At 44.0% G+C, this 26,445-nt stretch overlaps 1 protein-coding gene across 1 annotated transcript in view; it reads right to left on the bottom strand.

Annotated features, from left to right (window-relative positions):
- zanl (zonadhesin, like) overlaps nucleotides 1-26,445 on the bottom strand; it is a 127,494-nt gene that overhangs the window by 67,732 nt on the left and 33,317 nt on the right. The window contains 30 exon segments of the mRNA XM_085349915.1: nucleotides 330-454; nucleotides 729-845; nucleotides 1,259-1,397; nucleotides 1,586-1,782; nucleotides 2,183-2,324; nucleotides 2,524-2,662; nucleotides 2,749-2,877; nucleotides 3,992-4,140; nucleotides 6,224-6,468; nucleotides 6,631-6,772; nucleotides 6,862-7,055; nucleotides 7,322-7,466; nucleotides 8,155-8,357; nucleotides 8,926-9,095; nucleotides 15,363-15,470; nucleotides 15,600-15,743; nucleotides 16,177-16,322; nucleotides 16,759-16,883; nucleotides 17,158-17,274; nucleotides 17,688-17,826; nucleotides 18,015-18,211; nucleotides 18,612-18,753; nucleotides 18,953-19,091; nucleotides 19,178-19,306; nucleotides 20,421-20,569; nucleotides 22,652-22,896; nucleotides 23,059-23,200; nucleotides 23,290-23,483; nucleotides 23,750-23,894; nucleotides 24,978-25,319. Of these exon segments, the coding sequence (XP_085206041.1) occupies nucleotides 330-454; nucleotides 729-845; nucleotides 1,259-1,397; nucleotides 1,586-1,782; nucleotides 2,183-2,324; nucleotides 2,524-2,662; nucleotides 2,749-2,877; nucleotides 3,992-4,140; nucleotides 6,224-6,468; nucleotides 6,631-6,772; nucleotides 6,862-7,055; nucleotides 7,322-7,466; nucleotides 8,155-8,357; nucleotides 8,926-9,095; nucleotides 15,363-15,470; nucleotides 15,600-15,743; nucleotides 16,177-16,322; nucleotides 16,759-16,883; nucleotides 17,158-17,274; nucleotides 17,688-17,826; nucleotides 18,015-18,211; nucleotides 18,612-18,753; nucleotides 18,953-19,091; nucleotides 19,178-19,306; nucleotides 20,421-20,569; nucleotides 22,652-22,896; nucleotides 23,059-23,200; nucleotides 23,290-23,483; nucleotides 23,750-23,894; nucleotides 24,978-25,319 (4,839 nt within the window).

The following is a 26,445-nucleotide window of genomic DNA, read 5'->3' as shown; positions in this document are numbered from 1 at the left end:
AAAGAGTGTGCAATGTGCAGTATATCAGGCAAAAACAGACTTTGTATAGTTTTAACAAGCAAGAAAGACATTGCTTTATGCCTATCACACTGTGTTATCTTTGGCATAGATTCAACTGACAAAATGGGAAAAATCTGTTTTGTTTTTTTTACATGTTGTTAGCAACAAAGTAACTAAAGATATAATTTGAGTTCTTTGCTAAAATGTCAGTTATGTGTAGACATAAGACATACATGGTGATGATACAACTACTGTGTGGGATGTCTGCTGGCACACATTTTACTTAAAGATGGGAAATACAAGAGATAGTAATTCATTCATATACTGACCAGTGTTCTACTGCTCTTCATCAGGGTCACAGTAATTCCATCCACTGTCACATATAGCTTCCTCAGGTATGACACTCCTGCAACTCCTCTCTCTTCATTCTTTGCCTCCACAGAGAACCAAGGGCCTGCACAGGGAAGACCACGACAATCAGGAATATTGTGTGTTTATATTAAAGGTGAACATTGGCATTAACATACAAACCACCACTGACATTCAGTGTCTTCTCTTTGCAGCAAACGTGAATGAAAACAATATATGTCATGCTTTGCGATGAAAATAATAAATGAGTAAATTTAGCTCATTTAAACTTTCATTTGTGCGTGTGGTGTGGCAAGACTAGAACAGGTGCAATGAAACCCAAACATCTTAATGAATAAATGTCTCAAAATAGTGTGTACCTGTGCTGTTCCTACAGCTTCTGGCCAGTGTGTAAGTACAGGTTCCCATGAAGCTGTAGTACTTCTTGTCAAAGGTGTTGTAGTGTGGATCCCCAGAAACTACACAATCCTGAAAGCCTGAGAGAGGGGAAAAACATCAGGAACATCAGACTGAAACACAGATGAAGCCACTGTAGAACAATTACCTAATAACAGTGCAGTTCAATGCTGCTTTGGACTTATACTGGCATTAAAATAGATGCAAGGAATATATCATTTCCTGACTAGACAAAATTTTGTATTATTTCAATTTCTTTTCTGCAACTCTGTGATTTTGCATTATAAAGAATTGCATGTAACAAGTGTTGTTATAGACAAACTGTACAGAAGAGAGCAAAAGAAACATAACAGCAACACACACATAAATATTTCACTGTTATTGAAAGTAAAAGACACCTCTGGGTTGTGCTTCTCTATCTTCCATTACTCAGTCTAATTATGTATATTAGAGCAGGGATAGAAAATGCTAGGTGTGAACATTACAAACATACTCGTAGGATAGCAGCCCAGCTCTCCATCCTGAAGTTTACATTCATGCATTGGGGGGCATTCAGAGGCTTCACAGGTAATTCCAGCTGCACCACACCAACATTTTCGCTTGCAGTCTTCCTCAAAAAACTCCTCTCCAGGCTGACAAACAGACAACAAAACTGACAATTAAGCATAGCAGGCACAGATGATTCTTTGTAGATCCTTTTATGCATGTATGTATGAAAATGTTGTTTTAGAGAGGACATAAAGAGACTGCAAGTGACCTGACTTGAAATACAAAGGACCAAATGATTCACTGCCGGCCTATCAGACCCACTTCACCATACCTCATAATACTGGCCGTTCGTGTGGTTGCAGCCACACATGTTCTCCTTAACGCACTTGCCAGCACTCAGGACATAGCTGGGATCACACACACAGGACTCAGAGCAGGGACCAGAGCAGGAGGGGGGTTTTCCAAAGCATGTTTCCTGACAAGGATCTGCACAAGGTTCGTAGTGGCTGTTTGGGGGACAGCTCAGTGCTAAGCAGACCACAAGAGGTTGAAGTTAGTGATAGGAAACAAAAGTATGTGCTGGTTAAAATATAAAATGACAGCTTTTCACAAGAAAAGAGATACGTCTTTGGCACTTCCAGCTGTGTTGTCTTCCGTGGAACTAGATTGTTTGAGTTTGGTGGTAACCCAGTCTCCTGCAGCCTCTTGGTATATGTTGTCTGCCCAACTAGGTATGCTAAAGAAGCACTCCCTCGGTTAACTTTAGTGAGTAGGAAGCCCGTATGAAGTACTCTTCCACAAGTCAAAACTGACATAAACTTCTTTGTGTTATTTTCTCCCAACTACTCAGCCAAGCTGATTTTTACCTAATGATATACCTAAAGATATTTTACTACTAAATTAAATCATTTGTCCTTCCAATACTCACGGCAGAAGGTTTCATTCCTCCATGGTCCAAGGTTGACCCCACGATCTTGGCATTCATTGACATAGGCTTCAATGGCTTCACACAAAATGGGCCTGGCACCATCCAGCTCACACAAGTCAAAGACACAGTCCCTGAAGTAATTCTGAGAACAAACAATCACGTTGTTACAATGCTTTATATTGTGTGACCATCTAAAACCACATATTCAAATTATTCCACTATTACGAATATCACATTTTCACCCTGAATGCACACACACATACACAAATACAACAAGCTCAGAATAAGGACTGGTTCCACATTTGTTTATTATATGTGCACTATCCTCTACATGAACATACATTGGGGTTGACTTTGGGATGGCACACAGCAAAAGGTCCATTTTTGTCCAGCAGAATGCCACAATATCCAGAGCTTTCATACAGTTCCTGTTCTTCTTCATTGCACTCAGGGATGGTAGTGTTGGGTTTCTCATTACATCTGTCAAGACAGACCATCATCTTAAGAACATTTGTCTTTTGTCAATGGTAAATGTTTCTTTACACTTGCATCTCTGCAATACTCACTCTGGATTCATGTTCCAACTGTGTCCAAAGTCATTGGCATTTTCAGCTAAGCTTCCATCTGGTTTGCGGAAGTCATCTTTAGTATCTCCATCATAGTTGCCACACAGGCCACACAGCTTGTTCTGATAGCTGCAGATTGCAGAAAATGATTGTGTTAGAGTCTTATGCAAGAAAGACTAACAAGTCAGCCAGAACTACAACGTGTTTTAATTCCAGCCAAGTTTCTTTTCAGCAGTAGACTAAACCCCACACATTAGTAAGACTAAAAGATCAGACATGTACATTTGATGCGTTTGATAGCATCAGCATAGAATTAACTAGTCAGGAAATTAGAAGTTTTGTGTGATTTTATCTTGAAATTTTGAGGGAGCTGTTTGTGTTGCCCCTGCTAAATTGTTTAAATAAAATATCCTAGCTGTGTCATTAATCTCTGCCTTTATCACCTTACTACTCCTTACAGATAAAGGAGTCATGTTCAGTATATGAAAATGTGTTATAGTGTCATGGTCCGTTGTCCTGTGTCTGAGGAATGCGTGACGCTCGGGTAGCCACACCCCCGGGCTATCACCGGCACATCTGTTCTCCATCACGGTGACTACACGGAGATCTACTGAACCCGGCACTGATGGAAGGCTCCACGCCAGTCCGTTAGTTCCCCCACAGTGGTAACTAGACTTCCATGAAAGCGTGCATTCCCTTCTGGTTGGAACTGTGTTTAATCTGCCTACTTGTGTCCAGGTTTCGACTCGGCGTCTGCCACCTGCCTGTCCTCCGGCTCAACTGGATCACTCGGTGCATCATCTGGCCCATTCGCTATTTCCACGGACTTTCTGCTCACGGACTGCCACACTTCCCTCCCGAGCTCCCACAGTCCCGTTCCATCGTAAGCCCCCTACTCTAACTCAGTCCTGATGTGTTTTCCCTACTTTCCGGCTCCCTAGTAATCATCTCCCCTTTCTATTGCAGCCTCCCATGGTCCCGATCTTGGCTTCCTCGTGTCATTATTCCCCGGGTTTTTAGTTTCTTGTTTTGCTCTCTAGTTTTCCCGGGTCGCCTTTCGTTATTTCAATAAAGTGTCTTTTCTGTTAGCGCGGAGTCTGCATCTGGATCCTTTTGTGCATGCGCGCCGCGGCGCATGACATATAGTTTTAGTTGTATCAGTATGGATGTAGATTTCTGGACTGGTGAACTTGTGATTAAAACACCACTTTATAAGGAAACCATGAATTTGGTCTTCACTCACTCTTCGATTACTTTGATGTCCATGAAGGCGTTTCCATCATAGCGAACCGTCACACCAAAGTTCATGGAGACAGTGTAGTGTTTTCCTGACTTGAACACAGAAATACCAGGGGACGGAGACAGTGGCAGATTGACATTGGTCCCATTAACCTGTATGGGAAAATAGGCAGAGTACATCAAATCTGGCCAACATTTTCATTTTTTAATTACCCATGTCACAACATTACTATCTGTAACTGAAAAGAAACGTTCCTTTAGTGGGCGATCGTGGCTCAAGAGTTGGGAGTTCGCCTTGTAATCGGAAGGTTGCCGGTTCGAGACCCGGCTTGGACAGTCTCGGTCGTTGTGTCCTTGGGCAAGACACTTCACCCGTTGCCTACTGGTGGTGGTCAGAGGGCCCGGTGGCGCCAGTGTCTGGCAGCCTCGCCTCTGTCAGTGCGCCCCAGGGTGGCTGTGGCTACAATGTAGCTTGCCATCACCAGTGTGTGAATGTGTGTGTGAATGGGTGGATGACTGGATATGTAAAGCACTTTGGGGTCCTTAGGGACTAGTAAAGCGCTATATAAATACAGGCCATTTACCATTTCTCATGCCAATGATGTCTGTAAATGTCATGCCCGACATGTTAAATGCAGCTGCCGGCATGGCAAGCGAAAGTGGATCGAAGCCAAAGGCATGAATGCACAAGAAAACAGTCGACCAGAACGATACCCGAATATTAAATCGCATTGTACGATCTAACAGGGGCTCGCAGTGGCCGCTCTGTCCCAATCCGAGACAAAATGGACGAGTCCTCCTCACTGACGCTGAGCAAGACCAACGTTGAGCCAAACAGTTCTGCGATACTTTAAACCAGCCCAAGCCACTCCACTTGTTCGAGGCCGAAGAACTTGCACCCTCCATGGATCTTCTTCCTTTCGATATCGGAAAAATTAGCAACGCCGAAGTCAAGACAGCGATGTTGGCCTGGACGAGTTCCTCCCCACAATGCTGAAGGACGACGAAGCCCAGTTGGATGCCGCCCTTAGAAGTCCCCTAAATGCCTGCTGGTCAACATCGCATGTACCCTATGAATGGGTAATTTCAACGACTTCAAGAAAGCTTTTGACAACGTCCACCGGCTGACTCTATGGGCTATCCCACGTCAATATGGAGTCCCCCAGCAGTTTGTATACGCCTTTTGTGGTCTCTGCTCCAACTCCCGGTTCTGCGTCCAGACAGATGATTGGATGGCGCCCTTAGAAGACCCCTAAACGCCTGCTGGACAACATCGCGTGTACCCTATGAATGGGCAAAAGGTGTTATCACCAAACTTCCCGAAAGGCGATTTGGGTGACTGTAACAACTGCCGGGGCATCACGCTCCTGTCGGTACCCGGGAAAGTGCTTTGCCTTATTCCTTTGAATTGGCTACTGGGCCCCTACTGGGCTCGACTACGGAAGACCTCCAAGAATGGACTGCAGCTTTGCAGAGGGAGGTGAGGAAGTCGGATTACGAATAAGCGCCAAGAAAACCAAGGTACTCGGAGTTGGCTACACAACTGCCCATGTTCCCGTCATAATCAACCAATAACGTGCTGATAAGTTGGAAAATTTCACATATCTGGGCAGCATCATCTCGAATTATGGGATCTCTGATCAAGATGTAAACTCCAAAGTAGGGAAGGCTGCCGGTGTCCTCCGACGTCTCCAATTCAATTCATTTAAATTCAATGTTTTTTATATAGTCCCAAATCACAAAAACAGTCACCTCAAGGTGCTTTATATTTTAAGATAGACCCTACAATAATACATACAGAGAAAAAAAACAACAATCATATGACCCCATTGACCAAGCACTTTGGTGACAGAGTCGTCTTTTAACAGGAAGAAGCCTTTGGCAGAACCAGCGAAAGCAAGGCCGACCAAATATCACATGGCGTCGAATGTTTATGGATGATCTGAAAACAGTCGACATCGCCTGGGACGAAGCTGAAACATTCGCCCCTGACCGTCATCGATGGAGATTGTTAGCTGCCCGATGCGTCGCTCGGCGTAGGAGGAACTAAGTGTTAAGTGTAAGTGCAAGTTTCTTTCCATGGTCAATTGCAGTGGTTTTCAGAAGTGTTCCTGAGCATGTGCAGTGATTTGTACCACAGAATGATGTTTGTTTGTAATGCAGTAGTGCCTGATAACGTGAAAGCGTGATTGGTTTTCACATGCAAAACATCCTGTTTCTTCCTCTCATGTCTTACCTGCACAGTGCCACCTTTGAGAATGGAGATCTTTATCATCTGTGCGTATACATGTACGGCATTCACATAGGAGATGGTCGGCCTGTTATACCGGTTTTCATTGTCAGTATGGACCTCAAAGTAGGGCACAGTTGTGTCATTGCATGGACTAGACATCAGATAGCTGCAGTTGCCCATGAAGTCATATTTGCGTTTGTCAAAGCTGGTGTAGTGTGGATCGCCAGATGCAATGCATGTGGATGTACCTAAAGGAATAATATATGAGAAAATTGTAATTTCCACACTGTCAACTATCAAGTTATACCGACTGACTGTAAAGCACAACACAAGGTGCTCTTTGTGCAGATGTAATTTATTACACTGCATTAAATCAAGTCAACAACAATAAAGTCAACAAACATTATTACCTTTAGGATAACAGCCTGCAACACCATTAACCTCTCGACACTCTTCAGTGGGGTCACAGGAGTTATCAACACATTCCAAAGTGTAGTTCCCTACACAGCGACACAGCTTTGTGCAGCCATCTCCAAATACTATCTCACCAGGCTGGATAAAATGAAAACAATCAGTACTGAGAAAGTATACTGTATGTCTTTAAATGTACACTGTACACAGTACTAACTAGGACATCTGACCTCATAATAGTTATTGTTGTCATCTAAACAACCACACTTGTCCAGTGGCACGCAGTGCCGTCCTTTGAAGACAAAGCCTGGTTTGCAGAAACACCCAGTGATGCAGGAGCCAGAACAGTTGGTAGAGGGTTCCATACATGTAGGAATGCAAGCTGGACCGCACTCTATATACTCTGCGTTAGGAGGACACAGGTCTGGGTAGAAAGAAAAAGGATTACTGGAAAATGTGCAGATACTCTTTCAGGAACTAAAAAGGTAGGAAGTTATTATGCAGTGTTAACAAACTCAGTCCAAACTAACAACATCAGTTGAGACAGTGGAGGTTTGGAGCGCCTGTTGCTAAAATGACTGCATTTATTTACTGCATTTCTAGGGCCAGTCGGATAAAGCACTTGACACTGTAATCCACATCCATGCATTCATGCAGCTATTTCTATGTGAAGCTGTGTGATTAACATACCCAGAGGGTGGCATTCATATTCTCCATCTTGTAGTTGGCAGCTCTCAGTAGTTGGGTTACAGCTGGTGTTATGACACTGTAGCAGACCTCCACTGTGACACATACACTTTTGTTCACAACCCTCCAAGTACCAGTCATCGCCCACCTGACAAATGTACACAGAATGCAAAACACAATCAAAATTTTGTCATGTAATTCTCTCTTATATGTCTGTGAAGGTTCTCAGTCATCCAGGTCATCGTAGTCAAAGGAGCTTGCAAAGAAAAGCGTCTGGACTTCTTTAAGTCTTTCAGTCTTCAAGCAACTTAAAGAAGTCCAGACGCCTTTCTTTGCAGACTCCTTTTACATTCTCTCTTATACATCACACGAATATAAAGATCAAAATGATAAATATACATTTGGATGCAAACCAGGGATTCTGTATGCTACTAACTAATTAGGCCAACCTTTACTCATTTATTTATTGATTTTGGGCTTGCTAATTGTGGTGGCACCAGTATGTAAATGCTATGACATAAATACAAATTCTATAACACCAGTGTCTTTTAAATTCAGGTATAATACAGTATAATAAATATAATCTGTGCTTGATAAGTTGAAAGTAAAAATCTTTGTTGTAAAACCAATATTTATGTGCCAACAGTTCTCTGCAGTCTATGCACCCTTAATTTAGTTGAGTTTTAATTTCTTTTGTACTGTAGGGTCTTTGTGTCTCTTGGCGTCTCTCCTGTTGAAGTTATAAAGAGAACTGAAAATGATGTTAGCATGAGCTTAGCACATTTTAAAGGTAAATGGAATATGGTTTTAATTGTTTGGAGGCTGTTTCCACTTACAGGGTGATAGGTTCCACTGGGGTCCACACAACCACAGTCTCTCAGTTCCACACATTTGTCATCACTGAGAATGAAGCCAGGGTTACACTCACAACCCTCCACACACACTTCCTCACAGCCAGGTGGTCCCACCACACCAAGACATGTCTCAGGACATGAATTCACACAAAGGGAGTAGGAGCTATTGGGAGGACAGGTCAGAGCTGTGTGGACAAACACAGGGATGAACAATAATGAGAGGGAACAATGGTGGACAAATAGCAACAGAGAAGGGAGTGGGTAGTACGATGATTCAAAGACAGGGCACCTACGTATCTCATATTGATTTAACTCAGTGTCATAAATGAAAGCAAGGATAATATTAACTGCATTGAATATTTTACATTGGTTTCAGCATTGTGCACTGTATCTTAAACTCTCCTCCCTATACAATTATAAATATGATTATAAGTTCAATTATAATGTTGGTGAGCAGGATGTAATATATCGTGGTTATATTTACAGGTGCAGACAACTTCCAAATGGAGAAGCTATGGCATGCACCCCATTTAAAAGGGAAAATGCTGAAGGCTCATTTTTCCAAAATGAAAAGGTATTATTCAAGTCTTTATTCATTTATGCTTCAGAATGGGGCTTATCAAGCCAATGGGCGATGTCACTGTGACTATGTTTTATATATACTTTATGATATTCAGAAAGAACAGCTGATATTATTATTAAACTATCATATATCATTTAGATATATTTGGTATATCTCAGATTCAAACTTACGGCAGAAGTCTGGAGTTCTCCATTGGTAGACTTTGGCTCCAGCACTATGACATGCGTCAGTGTAGGCCTGGAGCTGGTCACACAGCACGTGCTGCTGGCCGTTGAACTGACACATGTCATACACACAGCTTTGGAAGAATGGAGTGGGATTAACTACACTGATGCACTCCCTGTAACAGAGAAAAGCACTCACTTAGCTTAGGTAGGAAAAGGCAGAGGCTCATATATACTGAAAATCTGAGTTCGAACAAACAAAAAAGCTACATTTGGTGGTGAAACAGTCAACAATTGTTGCATAAGTTTAGCAACAATTCACTAGCTGGGGCCAGTGAATAAAGGTGAATGGCTTAAACATGAATTGAACTGCGGTTTGGGGAAGGTCTCGCTGTGGACTGGCGGCGGCTCCTGGGCTGGCAGATCCCCAAAGAAGACATCCCCTAGAAGCAGCAATAACTGTGCATTGTGAAGGTGAAAGACCTCTGCAGGAATAATTCAATTTTTCAATTCAATTTATTTATACAGCCCAAATCACAACAACAATCGCCTCAAGGTGCTTTATATGTAAGGTAGACCCTGCAATAATACCTACAGAGAAAACCCAACTGTTATGGATAGGCGCAGCTTTGGGTCACGTGGTGTCTGTAATAGTGATTGCTATATCACCTGTTCACGGCCCGAGGGAAATTTTGTGAATGAGTGGGTGATGGGGGAAGTCGACTTTTGCTGACCGCTCAAGCTTGGAATGTTTTTGATCACTGTTTTTCTACGGATTTTAAGGATTTGATAACAAATAAAGGAGTTTTAACTTGGAACTTTGACTAACGTTTTAAACAGCGGGCGCGTCAACATTATTCCCCTATTCAGCTGCTCGGCGACTCAAAGGCTTGAAAGTCGCCAACATTTGTCAGCAAAATGTGCGACGGCAATGGACCGTCCCGCAATCAGCGCTGAATAAACGCCGATGCGAGCCCACACACCGCCGCCACTACACCCGTAAAAGCGGCTAGACCGACAGATAAGGAGAAGACGACGGTGGTATGTAAACTGTGTTTTTGTGCTGCGTATTGTTTGTTTGAACGCAGTTTGGATTCTGACCATACGAAGATGTTTTTGTGACACGCCCACCGCTACGTTTGCTGTTGGATTTGGTGTGTGTGAGTTGTGGCTCTGCAGGCGTTCAACTGAGTTTGAAGGAATTGCTGTTGCCTTTGTTTTGGATTTTGGCATGCTGCTTATGTTGAATGCTTAAAATGAGTGGATCACAGGCTGCATCTGTTGTTGGAAAAACTGAAAAGGATAAAAGAATAACTTCCCTCACTGAGAAAGCTCTTGCAAACAAAATTGAAACCATCCAAACAGATCGGAAAAGGCATGTAAACAAAATGAAAAGTGTTATTATGTCTCTTAAAGAGCTAATGAAAGATGATAAAAATCATTCACAAGTCAAAAAACAGTTTGATGAGTTAACACACCTGTTTAAGGATGCCAGTGCATTGCATGAATCTTTACTTTCTCTAATCTCATTTGATGAGAAAGATAAACAAAATACATGGTTCTCAAGCATCTCTAAATACAATAAAGGGTTTATGGAGGATGTTAACATATGGCTTTCTGAAACTGATAAACATTCAGGGAGGCCATCATCTGACAAGGCACAGTCACAGGAAACTTCCCTGGGAGGAGAAGTGGAGGTTCGAGAGCACACTGGAAAAGAACCACAATTATCTCTTAATCCTCAGAATGATGTTAATGATGACGTGTTGCCATCCGACAGTGTGTCAAATCAAGGCAGTAGGTCAAGCTCAAGAGTATCATCTACTTCATCTGCATGTCTCAGGGCAGAAGCTGAAATGGCCGCCTTGCTCGCACGTCAACATATGCTGAAAGAAAAACACTCTCTTGAAGAACAAGAGGAACAATTGAGGAGAAAGAAAGAACAACTTCAGCTTGAAGCAGATATAGCTGCAACTGTTGCAAAGGTGAACGTGCTGAGAACTGGATCCGCTATGCGGAGCGTCGCTTCACGGAAATCTAATGGAATGGAATCATATTTTAAAACAAAGGGAAACAGCCTTGAAATTCTTAATGCGGATGCAGAGACTTTTGTTCCTCAGACGCTTACAAAAGGAAATGCAATCACTGGGAATGCAGAGCTTCAAGTAAAAACAGTGCAACAGAATATCAAAAGGGAAAGGCCTGCACCAGCTTTTATGGGGCCTTCTGATGCTTTTGGATCAATTCCACCTTTGCCTAAGCTACAAGCTGCTCTTCCAGTAGCCAATGAAAATCTGTTGTCCATTATGGAAAAACAAAATGAATTATCTTGTATGTTGGTCCATCAGCAAAGTCTTTCTTCACTGCCCAAAAGGGAGATTCAAACCTTTGATGGTGACCCTTTACATTTTCAGGCCTTTATGCGCTCGTTTGAACAGGTCATAGAAGCAAAGACTGGCGATGCTGGTGACTGCCTGCATTATCTTGCACAGTACACCAAGGGGCAGCCCAATGAACTTGTTAAAAGCTGCCAACATATGTCTGGAAGTGCTGGATATGTAAAGGCAAAGACTCTGCTGTATGAGCACTTTGGGAATGGACATGTGATTGCATCTGCCTATTTGAACAAAGTTCACTCATGGCCACTGATTAGATCGGAAGATGGAAAAGCTCTTCAGGCATATTGTTTGTTCTTACGTGGATGCTGCAATGCAATGGAAGAGATTGATGATCTCTCTGAATTAAATACACCTGCCAATATGCTTGCTGTGATTAGAAGGCTGCCATATAAGTTAAAAGACAAATGGCGAACAGTAGCATATGACATTCAGGAGAGGCAACATCGCAGAGCCGCATTCATTGACATTGTTTCCTTCCTTGAGCGTCAAGTTAAAATTGTAACAGATCCCATCTTTGGAAATCTATGTGACGTTCCAGCAACACATCTAGCAGCCAAGGGCAGCAATGGAGGGAAATGTTCTCCACATCTAAAAGCTAAAGGAAGTAGCTTCGCCACAACAGTCTCTGATGTCGAGAGACAGAATCAGATAGAGGCTCAAGATCGTCACAGCACTGTGAAGGCTTGTTTTTTCTGCAAAGGCGGACACACACTGGAGTCATGTGCTCTGCTTGATAAGAAACCTCATGATGAGAAGATTTCTTTTCTTAAAAAGAACCGCATTTGTTTTGGCTGTTTGTGTACTGGGCACATAAGCAAAGAATGCAGAAAACGCCTTTCATGTAAAATCTGTGGCCTCCGACATGCAAGTATACTCCATATCCACCACAAAGAGAAGAATGAAGTCAAACCTAATAATGAGGCAGATAACATTCCTGTTACGATCCAGACTAGTGGTCTTACTGGGGCCGGTGAACAGGACTGTAAGCTTGCCATTGTGCCAGTTAAAGTAAAATCAAAGAGAGGTCAAAGAATAGTGGAAACGTATGCCTTTCTGGACCATGGGAGTTCAGCATCCTTTTGTACAGTGGGTCTTATGGACAAGCTGAATATTGCTGGGAGGAAGACAAAGATTCTCCTGCGCACCATGGGACAGGAGAAAGTGGTGGACAGTTTCATTGTACCTGAACTTGAAGTTGCTGGATTGGACAGTGACATGTACTGTGATATGCCTAACCTCTTCACTCAGCATAAAATGCCTGTGGATACTGGTAACATCCCAAATCAACAGGACCTGGATGACTGGCCACATTTGAAGCACGTTCATTTGCCAGAAATTAAGGCCAATGTTGAGCTTTTGATTGGCATGAATATGCCCAGAGCTCTAGAACCTTTGGAGGTCATCCGGAGTGTAGGTGATGGACCCTTTGCCATTAGGACTGTGCTCGGCTGGACTGTGAATGGGCCACTTAATCGAGAATGCTGTGGAAGGCCAGGATGTTTGGCAACAGTTACCGCCAACAGAGTTTCTGCTGTCATACTGGACAAGCTATGGAAACAGCAGTTCAAGATGGATTTTCCTGAGAGCAGCAATGATGAACAGATGGGGCTGTCAAAGGAAGACTTGAAGTTCCTGGAATTGGCCAGCAAGACGGTGACTTTGGGGGATTGGCACTACAGCATTGCCCTGCCACTAAAAGACCGAGACATAAGAATGCCTGACAACCGTGCAATTGAGCAACGAGCCTTAGGTTTGAAGAAAAGGTTCATCAGAGATAAAGACTTTCACAAAGACTACACTGCCTTCATGACAGATCTTATATCTAGAGGATATGCAAAGAGAGTCCCAGTCACAGAATTAGAGCGCCAGAAATGGGGAAGGATTAAACGCAACTTCGTTCCCGGAGATGTGGTCCTTATAGTGGATGATTCTGCACCTCGTGGTTCCTGGATCATTGGGAGAGTCACCGGAGCTGTACCAGATGAAAAGGGGCTTGTGCGTCAGGTCTGGATTAAGACCCCAACCAGCCATGTGTGCAGACCCATCACAAAGATATGCCTTCTTCAGGAGACTTCTGACCCATGATTATGACATTTTGACACAGTGTGACATAACTAACTTTGAATTGACTTTAATGTTATGAGATGTACATTACAGACTGACTATATTTAGGCTAAGTGCTGGTAACCTCTGGCCTATGACTGACTGACCATGTGCAGACAGAAGAGAAGACATGAGAAAATAACTTTGGTGGACTTTTTGAGTATGTTATGTTGTCTCACTGGGTGTCTGTGATATGATGAAGTGTGTGTTGTGAGTTGTGGTGTTGGATGTGTAATTATTACTGTAAAAATGTAATAATTAGGGGCCGGAATGTTATGGATAGGCGCAGCTTTGGGTCACGTGGTGTCTGTAATAGTGATTGCTATATCACCTGTTCACGGCCCGAGGGAAATTTTGTGAATGAGTGGGTGATGGGGGAAGTCGACTTTTGCTGACCGCTCAAGCTTGGAATGTTTTTGATCACTGTTTTTCTACGGATTTTAAGGATTTGATAACAAATAAAGGAGTTTTAACTTGGAACTTTGACTAACGTTTTAAACAGCGGGCGCGTCAACATTATTCCCCTATTCAGCTGCTCGGCGACTCAAAGGCTTGAAAGTCGCCAACACCAACAATCATATGACTCCCTATGAGCAAGCACTTTGGGAATTGGGAAGGAACAACTCCTTTTAACGGGAAGAAACTTCTGGCAAAACCATTCCCATGGAAGGACAGCCATCTGCCGCTACCGGCTGAAGTGGAAGAAGGAAAGCAGGACAAAAGAGAAGCGCAGGGAGAAGATGGTCAAGGATTCCAGAGAGTGGAGTGGTTGAGTTCGGAAAATTACGAAGGAATGGTGGGAGAAGACCACAAAGCAAATTTCAGAAAACGAAAGACCTTAATAGCTTAATGAGGAGAACCCCTGATCGAGTGGCAACGTGGCTCGACTGGTGTGGAGGCTGGATGGATGCATGTCTGTATTTTAAGACATGAGGCAATGGCTTGACGGCTCGTAAAAGCTATTCTGGTGTGTTTGAAAATGATCGATATGGAGACAAAGACTGGCAATACGGTGTCAGGAATGTGCACTGTTACATTTTGTGAAAGATAGATAAATGCATGGACCCTGGCATCCAAGTTATTGGGGAAAGTGGGAAGAGATACTGGCTTCCAGGTGCCAAAAAGCACGCTGCTGCATTTTGCTCAGGAGAGATAGAGGGAAGAAAAGCTTGCTACTGCAAATGAAGGAAAAGAACTGGCATCCCGGTGCCAGATGTATGCTGGCAAATTTGAAAAAGACAGAGAAATAGAACCTGGAGTACCATTGCAAAAAGCATTCTGCTGGATTTGTAAAGGAGGAAAAGAGAAAGAGAACCTGGCATTCCTGTGCCAAAAAACATGCTGCTGCATTTTTGTGAAAAAGGGAGGGACAGAAGAGGAACTGGCAACCCGGTGCTAAAAGCTTGCTCCTGCATTTGTGAAGGAGGGATAGAGAAAGAAAGCCTGACATCCTAGTGCCAAGAAGCATGCTGCTGCATTGTGCGAGGGAGGGATAGAGGGGAAGGGAAACTGGAATCTCCTGGGTAGAAAACCTTGTTGATGCATTTGCAAATGAGGAATAATAACTTGGCATCCTGGTGCCAAAAGCTCACTGTTGTATTTGCAAAGGAGGGTTATAGAAAGAACCTGGTATCCCAGGTTTTTTGCAACGATAGATAGAGATAAACTGGCAAGTCATTGGTAAAAACTTGCTGCTGCGTTTGAGAATGAGGGACAAAGAACGAAACTGGCATCCCAGTGCCAGAAGGGTTCATTACAGCATTACAGTAATAGTATTGAAAATATTTATTCATATTTTACAGGTCAGTTGGGTGATTACCAGGCATGCTGCCATCTATTTCATGATTTTATAAGGTCAGGAAAAAAACGTTGTAAAATCCCAGGAATCCCATCAGTTTAACCAAGTCGATAACCAAAAGTGGAGGGGTTGTGAATTCTTACCGGAAGGGTCCAGTAGGGTCTGTAATTTTACCACATTTCTCTGGTTTTACAACTTCAGCTTCCAAGTTGGGGTCACAGTCTGGATCAGGCTTTGTTCCTGGGGTACATCTGGTCAATACAAATACAAAACACAGTTACATCCTCTTCAGTTTGTCAGAAAGAGTCCGACAGTAAGGTAACAAAAGACATAACCAGAAGAAATCCAAAAGACAGAAAGGTAGATATGTTGGAACTCACGAGTCATCTTCATCGTCTTTGGTCTGCCAGCTGTTCCCAAAGTCATTACTATTTCCTGCCACAGTGCCATCTGGTTTAGTGAAGTCATTGTCTGGGTTCCCATCATAGTCACCACAAAGGCCACACATTTGGTCATAGTAGGAGCTGGTAGGACAAAGTCAAGGCAGGATATGTAGGATTAAAATAAGACAAGCTTAAGAATATTTGCAATGTTTCATAAGGTGTTGCTTGGCCTTTTATTGTAATTCTAGAAACAAATGAAGAGAATGCAAAGATCCCTGATACAATAAACCAGGGCATCGTATTAAAAGTTGCATAAGTCCACAATATGCACACAAATGGACTGCTTTGTTTTCACAACATACATAAAACAACTGGTGATGTTCAGCAGTTTAGATCGTTATCTATCAGAGTTTCTTCAGATCGTTAGGTTATGGTTGCATCAGAGGAAAGTGGTCATCAAAAAAATAATGATAGAGCAATGGAGACAGTGGTCAGGTGTATTGTATGAATGTGTGAAGCAAATAAAAAGAAGTTCTACAATATCAAAATAGTTCAAACCAATATTTATACTAACCTGGGAACTGAGATCTGGGCATAATGGTTTCCATCCCAACGCACCCTCAGGCCAAAGGATGTTTGAAGCGTGATGAACTGACCAGCAAGACTAATAGACATGAGAGGAGAGGGGGAGTGGGGCAGAGCCACCCGTACTCCGTTCACCTGATTCAGTGATGAAGAAAAAGATGTTAAGAATATAAGAATATAAAGATGTTAAACAGACTGTGTAAACGTCTAATTGGTGGACAGGTCAGGGAGTATAAAAGTACAAAGAGTGTGCAATGTGCAGTATATCAGGCAAAAACAGACTTTGTATAGTTTTAACAAGCAAGAAAGACATTGCTTTATGCCTATCACACTGTGTTATCTTTGGCATAGATTCAACTGACAAAATGGGAAAAATCTGTTTTGTTTTTTTTACATGTTGTTAGCAACAAAGTAACTAAAGATATAATTTGAGTTCTTTGCTAAAATGTCAGTTATGTGTAGACATAAGACATACATGGTGATGATACAACTACTGTGTGGGATGTCTGCTGGCACACATTTTACTTAAAGATGGGAAATACAAGAGATAGTAATTCATTCATATACTGACCAGTGTTCTACTGCTCTTCATCAGGGTCACAGTAATTCCATCCACTGTCACATATAGCTTCCTCAGGTATGACACTCCTGCAACTCCTCTCTCTTCATTCTTTGCCTCCACAGAGAACCAAGGGCCTGCACAGGGAAGACCACGACAATCAGGAATATTGTGTGTTTATATTAAAGGTGAACATTGGCATTAACATACAAACCACCACTGACATTCAGTGTCTTCTCTTTGCAGCAAACGTGAATGAAAACAATATATGTCATGCTTTGCGATGAAAATAATAAATGAGTAAATTTAGCTCATTTAAACTTTCATTTGTGCGTGTGGTGTGGCAAGACTAGAACAGGTGCAATGAAACCCAAACATCTTAATGAATAAATGTCTCAAAATAGTGTGTACCTGTGCTGTTCCTACAGCTTCTGGCCAGTGTGTAAGTACAGGTTCCCATGAAGCTGTAGTACTTCTTGTCAAAGGTGTTGTAGTGTGGATCCCCAGAAACTACACAATCCTGAAAGCCTGAGAGAGGGGAAAAACATCAGGAACATCAGACTGAAACACAGATGAAGCCACTGTAGAACAATTACCTAATAACAGTGCAGTTCACTGCTGCTTTGGACTTATACTGGCATTAAAATAGATGCAAGGAATATATCATTTCCTGACTAGACAAAATTTTGTATTATTTCAATTTCTTTTCTGCAACTCTGTGATTTTGCATTATAAAGAATTGCATGTAACAAGTGTTGTTATAGACAAACTGTACAGAAGAGAGCAAAAGAAACATAACAGCAACACACACATAAATATTTCACTGTTATTGAAAGTAAAAGACACCTCTGGGTTGTGCTTCTCTATCTTCCATTACTCAGTCTAATTATGTATATTAGAGCAGGGATAGAAAATGCTAGGTGTGAACATTACAAACATACTCGTAGGATAGCAGCCCAGCTCTCCATCCTGAAGTTTACATTCATGCATTGGGGGGCATTCAGAGGCTTCACAGGTAATTCCAGCTGCACCACACCAACATTTTCGCTTGCAGTCTTCCTCAAAAAACTCCTCTCCAGGCTGACAAACAGACAACAAAATTGACAATTAAGCATAGCAGGCACAGATGATTCTTTGTAGATCATTTTATGCATGTATGTATGAAAATGTTGTTTTAGAGAGGACATAAAGAGACTGCAAGTGACCTGACTTGAAATACAAAGGACCAAATGATTCACTGCCGGCCTATCAGACCCACTTCACCATACCTCATAATACTGGCCGTTCGTGTGGTTGCAGCCACACATGTTCTCCTTAACGCACTTGCCAGCACTCAGGACATAGCTGGGATCACACACACAGGACTCAGAGCAGGGACCAGAGCAGGAGGGGGGTTTTCCAAAGCATGTTTCCTGACAAGGATCTGCACAAGGTTCATAGTGGCTGTTTGGGGGACAGCTCAGTGCTAAGCAGACCACAAGAGGTTGAAGTTAGTGATAGGAAACAAAAGTATGTGCTGGTTAAAATATAAAATGACAGCTTTTCACAAGAAAAGAGATACGTCTTTGGCACTTCCAGCTGTGTTGTCTTCCGTGGAACTAGATTGTTTGAGTTTGGTGGTAACCCAGTCTCCTGCAGCCTCTTGGCATATGTTGTCTGCCCAACTAGGTATGCTAAAGCAGCACTCCCTCAGTTAACTTTAGTGAGTAGGAAGCCCGTATGAAGTACTCTTCCACAAGTCAAAACTGACATAAACTTCTTTGTGTTATTTTCTCCCAACTACTCAGCCAAGCTGATTTTTACCTAATGATATACCTAAAGATATTTTACTACTAAATTAAATCATTTGTCCTTCCAATACTCACGGCAGAAGGTTTCATTCCTCCATGGTCCAAGGTTGACCCCACGATCTTGGCATTCATTGACATAGGCTTCAATGGCTTCACACAAAATGGGCTTGGCACCATCCAGCTCACACAAGTCAAAGACACAGTCCCTGAAGTAATTCTGAGAACAAACAATCACTTTGTTACAATGCTTTATATTGTGTGACCATCTAAAACCATATATTCAAATTATTCCACTATTACTAATATCACATTTTCACCCTGAATGCACACACACATACACAAATACAACAAGCTCAGAATAAGGACTGGTTCCACATTTGTTTATTATATGTGCACTATCCTCTACATGAACATACATTGGGGTTGACTTTGGGATGGCACACAGCAAAAGGTCCATTTTTGTCCAGCAGAATGCCACAATATCCAGAGCTTTCATACAGTTCCTGTTCTTCTTCATTGCACCCAGGGATGGTAGTGTTGGGTTTCTCATTACATCTGTCAAGACAGACCATCATCTTAAGAACATTTGTCTTTTGTCAATGGTAAATGTTTCTTTACACTTGCATCTCTGCAATACTCACTCTGGATTCATGTTCCAACTGTGTCCAAAGTCATTGGCATTTTCAGCTAAGCTTCCATCCGGTTTGCGGAAGTCATCTTTGGTATCTCCATCATAGTTGCCACACAGGCCACACAGCTTGTTCTGATAGCTGCAGATTGCAGAAAATGATTGTGTTAGAGTCTTATGCAAGAAAGACTAACAAGTAAGCCAGAACTACAACGTGTTTTAATTGCAGCCAAGTTTCTTTTCAGCAGTAGACTAAACCCCACACATTAGTAAGACTAAAAGATCAGACATGTACATTTGATGTGTTTGATAGCATCAGCATAGAATTAACTAGTCAGGAAATTAGAAGTTTTGTGTGATTTTATCTTGAAATTTTGAGGGAGCTGTTTGTGTTGCCCCTGCTAAATTGTTTAAATAAAATATCCTAGCTGTGTCATTAATCTCTGCCTTTATCACCTTACTACTCCTTACAGATAAAGGAGTCATGTTCAGTATATGAAAATGTGTTATAGTGTCATGGTCCGTGGTCCTGTGTCTGAGGAATGCGTGACGCTCGGGTAGCCACACCCCCGGGCTATCACCGGCACATCTGTTCTCCATCACGGTGACTACACGGAGATCTACTGAACCCGGCACTGATGGAAGGCTCCACGCCAGTCCGTTAGTCCCCCCACAGTGGTAACTAGACTTCCACGAAAGCGTGCATTCCCTTCTGGTTGGAACTGTGTTTAATCTGCCTACTTGTGTCCAGGTTTCGACTCGGCGTCTGCCACCTGCCTGTCCTCCGGCTCAACTGGATCACTCGGTGCATCATCTGGCCCATTCGCTATTTCCACGGACTTTCTGCTCACGGACTGCCACACTTCCCTCCCGAGCTCCCACAGTCCCGTTCCATCGTAAGCCCCCTACTCTAACTCAGTCCTGATGTGTTTTCCCTACTTTCCGGCTCCCTAGTAATCATCTCCCCTTTCTATTGCAGCCTCCCATGGTCCCGATCTTGGCTTCCTCGTGTCATTATTCCCCGGGTTTTTAGTTTCTTGTTTTGCTCTCTAGTTTTCCCGGGTCGCCTTTCGTTATTTCAATAAAGTGTCTTTTCTGTTAGCGCGGAGTCTGCATCTGGATCCTTTTGTGCACGCGCGCCGTGGCGCATGACATATAGTTTTAGTTGTATCAGTATGGATGTAGATTTCTGGACTGGTGAACTTGTGATTAAAACACCACTTTATAAGGAAACCATGAATTTGGTCTTCACTCACTCTTCGATTACTTTGATGTCCATGAAGGCGTTTCCATCATAGCGAACCGTCACACCAAAGTTCATGGAGACAGTGTAGTGTTTTCCTGACTTGAACACAGAAATACCAGGGGACGGAGACAGTGGCAGATTGACATTGGTCCCATTAACCTGTATGGGAAAATAGGCAGAGTACATCAAATCTGGCCAACATTTTCATTTTTTAATTACCCATGTCACAACATTACTATCTGTAACTGAAAAGAAACGTTCCTTTAGTGGGCGATCGTGGCTCAAGAGTTGGGAGTTCGCCTTGTAATCGGAAGGTTGCCGGTTCGAGCCCCGGCTTGGACAGTCTCGGTCGTTGTGTCCTTGGGCAAGACACTTCACCCGTTGCCTACTGGTGGTGGTCAGAGGGCCTGGTGGCGCCAGTGTCTGGCAGCCTCGCCTCTGTCAGTGCGCCCCAGGGTGGCTGTGGCTACAATGTAGCTTGCCATCACCAGTGTGTGAATGTGTGTGTGAATGGGTGGATGACTGGATATGTAAAGCACTTTGGGGTCCTTAGGGACTAGTAAAGCGCTATATAAATACAGGCCATTTACCATTTCTCATGCCAATGATGTCTGTAAATGTCATGCCCGACATGTTAAACGCAGCTGCCGGCATGGCAAGCGAAAGTGGATCGAAGCCAAAGGCATGAATGCACAAGAAAACAGTCGACCAGAACGATACCCGAATATTAAATCGCATTGTACGATCTAACAGGGGCTCGCAGTGGCCGCTCTGTCCCAATCCGAGACAAAATGGACGAGTCCTCCTCACTGACGCTGAGCAAGACCAACGTTGAGCCAAACAGTTCTGCGATACTTTAAACCAGCCCGAGCCACTCCACTTGTTCGAGGCCGAAGAACTTGCACCCTCCATGGATCTTCTTCCTTTCGATATCGGAAAAATTAGCAACGCCGAAGTCAAGACAACGATGTTGGCCTGGACGAGTTCCTCCCCACAATGCTGAAGGACGACGAAGCCCAGTTGGATGCCGCCCTTAGAAGTCCCCTAAATGCCTGCTGGTCAACATCGCATGTACCCTATGAATGGGTAATTTCAACGACTTCAAGAAAGCTTTTGACAACGTCCACCGGCCGACTCTATGGGCTATCCCACGTCAATATGGAGTCCCCCAGCAGTTTGTATACGCCTTTTGTGGTCTCTGCTCCAACTCCCGGTTCTGCGTCCAGACAGATGATTGGATGGCGCCCTTAGAAGACCCCTAAACGCCTGCTGGACAACATCGCGTGTACCCTATGAATGGGCAAAAGGTGTTATCACCAAACTTCCCGAAAGGCGATTTGGGTGACTGTAACAACTGCCGGGGCATCACGCTCCTGTCGGTACCCGGGAAAGTGCTTTGCCTTATTCCTTTGAATTGGCTACTGGGCCCCTACTGGGCTCGACTACGGAAGACCTCCAAGAATGGACTGCAGCTTTGCAGAGGGAGGTGAGGAAGTCGGATTACGAATAAGCGCCAAGAAAACCAAGGTACTCGGAGTTGGCTACACAACTGCCCATGTTCCCGTCATAATCAACCAATAACGTGCTGATAAGTTGGAAAATTTCACATATCTGGGCAGCATCATCTCGAATTATGGGATCTCTGATCAAGATGTAAACTCCAAAGTAGGGAAGGCTGCCGGTGTCCTCCGACGTCTCCAATTCAATTCATTTAAATTCAATGTTTTTTATATAGTCCCAAATCACAAAAACAGTCACCTCAAGGTGCTTTATATTTTAAGACAGACCCTACAATAATACATACAGAGAAAAAAAACAACAATCATATGACCCCATTGACCAAGCACTTTGGTGACAGAGGCGTCTTTTAACAGGAAGAAGCCTTTGGCAGAACCAGCGAAAGCAAGGCCGACCAAATATCACATGGCGTCGAATGTTTATGGATGATCTGAAAACAGTCGACATCGCCTGGGACGAAGCTGAAACATTCGCCCCTGACCGTCATCGATGGAGATTGTTAGCTGCCCGATGCGTCGCTCGGCGTAGGAGGAACTAAGTGTTAAGTGTAAGTGCAAGTTTCTTTCCATGGTCAATTGCAGTGGTTTTCAGAAGTGTTCCTGAGCATGTGCAGTGATTTGTACCACAGAATGATGTTTGTTTGTAATGCAGTAGTGCCTAAAAACTGAAAGCGTGATTGGTTTTCACATGCAAAACATCCTGTTTCTTCCTCTCATGTCTTACCTGCACAGTGCCACCTTTGAGAATGGAGATCTTTATCATCTGTGCGTATACATGTACGGCATTCACATAGGAGATGGTCGGCCTGTTATACCGGTTTTCATTGTCAGTATGGACCTCAAAGTAGGGCACAGTTGTGTCATTGCATGGACTAGACATCAGATAGCTGCAGTTGCCCATGAAGTCATATTTGCGTTTGTCAAAGCTGGTGTAGTGTGGATCGCCAGATGCAATGCATGTGGATGTACCTAAAGGAATAATATATGAGAAAATTGTAATTTCCACACTGTCAACTATCAAGTTATACCGACTGACTGTAAAGCACAACACAAGGTGCTCTTTGTGCAGATGTAATTTATTACACTGCATTAAATCAAGTCAACAACAATAAAGTCAACAAATATTATTACCTTTAGGATAACAGCCTGCAACACCATTAACCTCTCGACACTCTTCAGTGGGGTCACAGGAGTTATCAACACATTCCAAAGTGTAGTTCCCTACACAGCGACACAGCTTTGTGCAGCCATCTCCAAATACTATCTCACCAGGCTGGATAAAATGAAAACAATCAGTACTGAGAAAGTATACTGTATGTCTTTAAATGTACACTGTACACAGTACTAACTAGGACATCTGACCTCATAATAGTTATTGTTGTCATCTAAACAACCACACTTGTCCAGTGGCACGCAGTGCCGTCCTTTGAAGACAAAGCCTGGTTTGCAGAAACACCCAGTGATGCAGGAGCCAGAACAGTTGGTAGAGGGTTCCATACATGTAGGAATGCAAGCTGGACCACACTCTATATACTCTGCGTTAGGAGGACACAGGTCTGGGTAGAAAGAAAAAGGATTACTGGAAAATGAGCAGATACTCTTTCAGGAACTAAAAAGGTAGGAAGTTATTATGCAGTGTTAACAAACTCAGTCCAAACTAACAACATCAGTTGAGACAGTGGAGGTTTGGAGCGCCTGTTGCTAAAATGACTGCATTTATTTACTGCATTTCTAGGGCCAGTCGGATAAAGCACTTGACACTGTAATCCACATCCATGCATTCATGCAGCTATTTCTATGTGAAGCTGTGTGATTAACATACCCAGAGGGTGGCATTCATATTCTCCATCTTGTAGTTGGCAGCTCTCAGTAGTTGGGTTACAGCTGGTGTTATGACACTGTAGCAGACCTCCACTGTGACACATACACTTTTGTTCACAACCCTCCAAGTACCAGTCATCGCCCACCTGACAAATGTACACAGAATGCAAAAAACAATCAAAATTTTGTCATGTAATTCTCTCTTATATGTCTGTGAAGGTTCTCAGTCATCCAGGTCATCGTAGTCAAAGGAGCTTGCAAAGAAAAGCGTCTGGACTTCTTTAAGTCTTTAAGTCTTCAAGCAACTTAAAGAAGTCCAGACGCCTTTCTTTGCAGACTCCTTTTACATTCTCTCTTATACATCACACGAATATAAAGATCAAAATGATAAATATACATTTGGATGCAAACCAGGGATTCTGTATGCCACTAACTAATTAGGCCAACCTTTACTCATTTATTTATTGATTTTGGGCTTGCTAATTGTGGTGGCACCAGTTGTCATGGTTCTGGGCCATGTTGGCCCAGTGTTCTTAGTTTCCTTGTATGTTTGTATTTTGTTCCTTGCTTAGGCCATGTTTTCTGAGTTGCCCTGTTGTGTTGTTCCCTAAGTGTTCTCCCTTCATGGCTCTTACCCCCTGTGTGCCCCTCTGTGTATCTGTGAGCCCTCGTCTCTCCTTATGTTTTATTCCATGCTTCCCCTGCCCATTATGTCTAAGTTCTCCCCGTGCTCTCTCTTCCCCCTGTGTGCCCTCTATGTATTTATGAGCCCTCGTCCCCTTTCGTGTTTATTCCGTGTCTCCCCTGCCTGTTACGTTGGTGTTCTACTCGTGCTCTCTCTCCTCCTGTCTGAACCTCTGTGCACTTCCTGTTTACTTTGTGACTCTCACGCCCGCACATGTCATGTTCAGTTCACCCCGCCCTGTCTCGTCATGATTATCAGTGTCACCTGTGTTCCCCGTGTGTTCCCACTTTCCTCGTTAACCCTCTGTGTATTTCTGTCTGCGTCTCCCTCTGTTCAGCGTGACGTCGTCCCTCATGTTGTGTGGATCTCCCTGTGTCTCTCTGCGTATGTTAGTTTACTTTTCCCAGTTTAGTTTTGTATTTCCTATGTTCTGCCATTCCAGCATTAAAGCTGTGATTTTGAGTTCATCCCCGTGTCTGTGAGTTTTGCGTTTGGGTCCTCCTCCTGCCCGCCACACAGCCGAGCCTTGACAGTACGACGTCACCAGTAATGGACCCAGCAACTCACAACCCCTCCGCTGAGCTCCGGGAGGATTTGATCTATACGGTGGAGTACCACTGTCAGGAGTGGGAGGCGCTGCCAGGAGACGAACACCGGGAGGTCGTAGCCGCCCGTCTACAGCGGATGGTGTCCGGACTCCCGTGGCTGTTCGGCGCGCTGCACCCCCACATCCGGGACTTCCTTGTTTCCACCGTAGGCGTCCGCCCGGAGCTGCCTCTCCAGTGTGAGGGGTCGGAGGACGTTCAGCCCGGTCCGCTGGAGGATTCGCGGCCCGGCTCATCTCCTCCCCCCTCTCGGCGAAAACGGCGCTCACGCCGCCGCCGCCCTAACGTTTCTGAGCAAACTCCGGTGGTGAGTGACACTAACTGTTTCTTCCATGCCACTTCCAAGTCGGACCAACTCGGACAATATTCTGCTCTCCAACCTATATATTTAGAAACCGTTTGTGTGAATGCTCCTGTGTCCGCAACGGATCCCTTTGTGCTCGGTATTACTGACTCTGCTAAACCTGGATCTTCCTGTGCTGTGACTGTTTTAGAGACTGCTACTCCTAACATGGACAGCTTAAGGCCTACAGAGTTGCCAGGAGTGACTCGCCATGAATCTCTGTTAGCCGCCCGGCCCGAAGCTCAGTCGCCACCTCCACCACATTCAGCCTCGCTTCCCATAGCACAGTCACATCCACAGCCTGACTTACTACAAACCTTATTTCAATCCCTAGCCCAGTCAATAGCTCAGTTGGCAGAGGAATCATCAGCCTTATCGTCAGCTCGGTTTCCAACTTTACAACCATCACTGCAGTCTCCAGTGTCCCCAGTGCAGTCTCCAGTGTCCCCAGTGCAGTCTCCAGTGTCCCCAGTGCAGTCACCTGCAGCCCTGCTTTCCCCAGTGCAGTCTCCAGTGTCCCCAGTGCAGCCTCCTTTAGCACAGTCACCCACTCAACCACCAGCACCACAACCGTCACCACCTCTAGTTCATTCCCCTGTGGAGTCATTAACTCCACCACCTACTCCACTCTCACCACCACCGTTACAACAGACATCAGTTCAGTCCCCTGTGCCAGTGCAGACGCCCTCAGTTCAGTCTCCCGTGCAGTTATCTACTTCACCACCGTCAGTAGCTCAGCTCCCACTCTCACCCGTGTCTCCAGCAGCTCAGCTCCCGCTCTCACCCGTGTCTCCAGTAACTCAGTTAGCTGCCCAGCAGCCACTCTCCGCTCAGTCTCCTGTGTCGCCAGTTTTGCTCATTCACTCCATGCAGAGAGGTAACTGGATTTCTACTCAGGGTACTTTCCATGGTTTAGCCGCCGTTGGCACAGTTTGCCACTCCAGGGCTTCCCCAGAGGCTAGGTCTCAGTCACCAGCTGATTCTGGACCCCTGAAGTTTAAGCAGCCCCCTAAGAACTGCACCATGTTCGCATTGCCTGGGCAGAGTCAGTGCTCAGTGCAGCG

This window comes from Diplotaxodon limnothrissa, linkage group LG3 (genome assembly GCF_057381915.1).
Source record: "Diplotaxodon limnothrissa isolate DT_005_m linkage group LG3, D_limnothrissa_male_GT1.1, whole genome shotgun sequence".
NCBI lineage: Eukaryota > Metazoa > Chordata > Actinopteri > Cichliformes > Cichlidae > Diplotaxodon > Diplotaxodon limnothrissa.
Note: the sequence above shows the minus strand (reverse complement) of the source record. Positions and strands in the feature narration are given on the sequence as shown.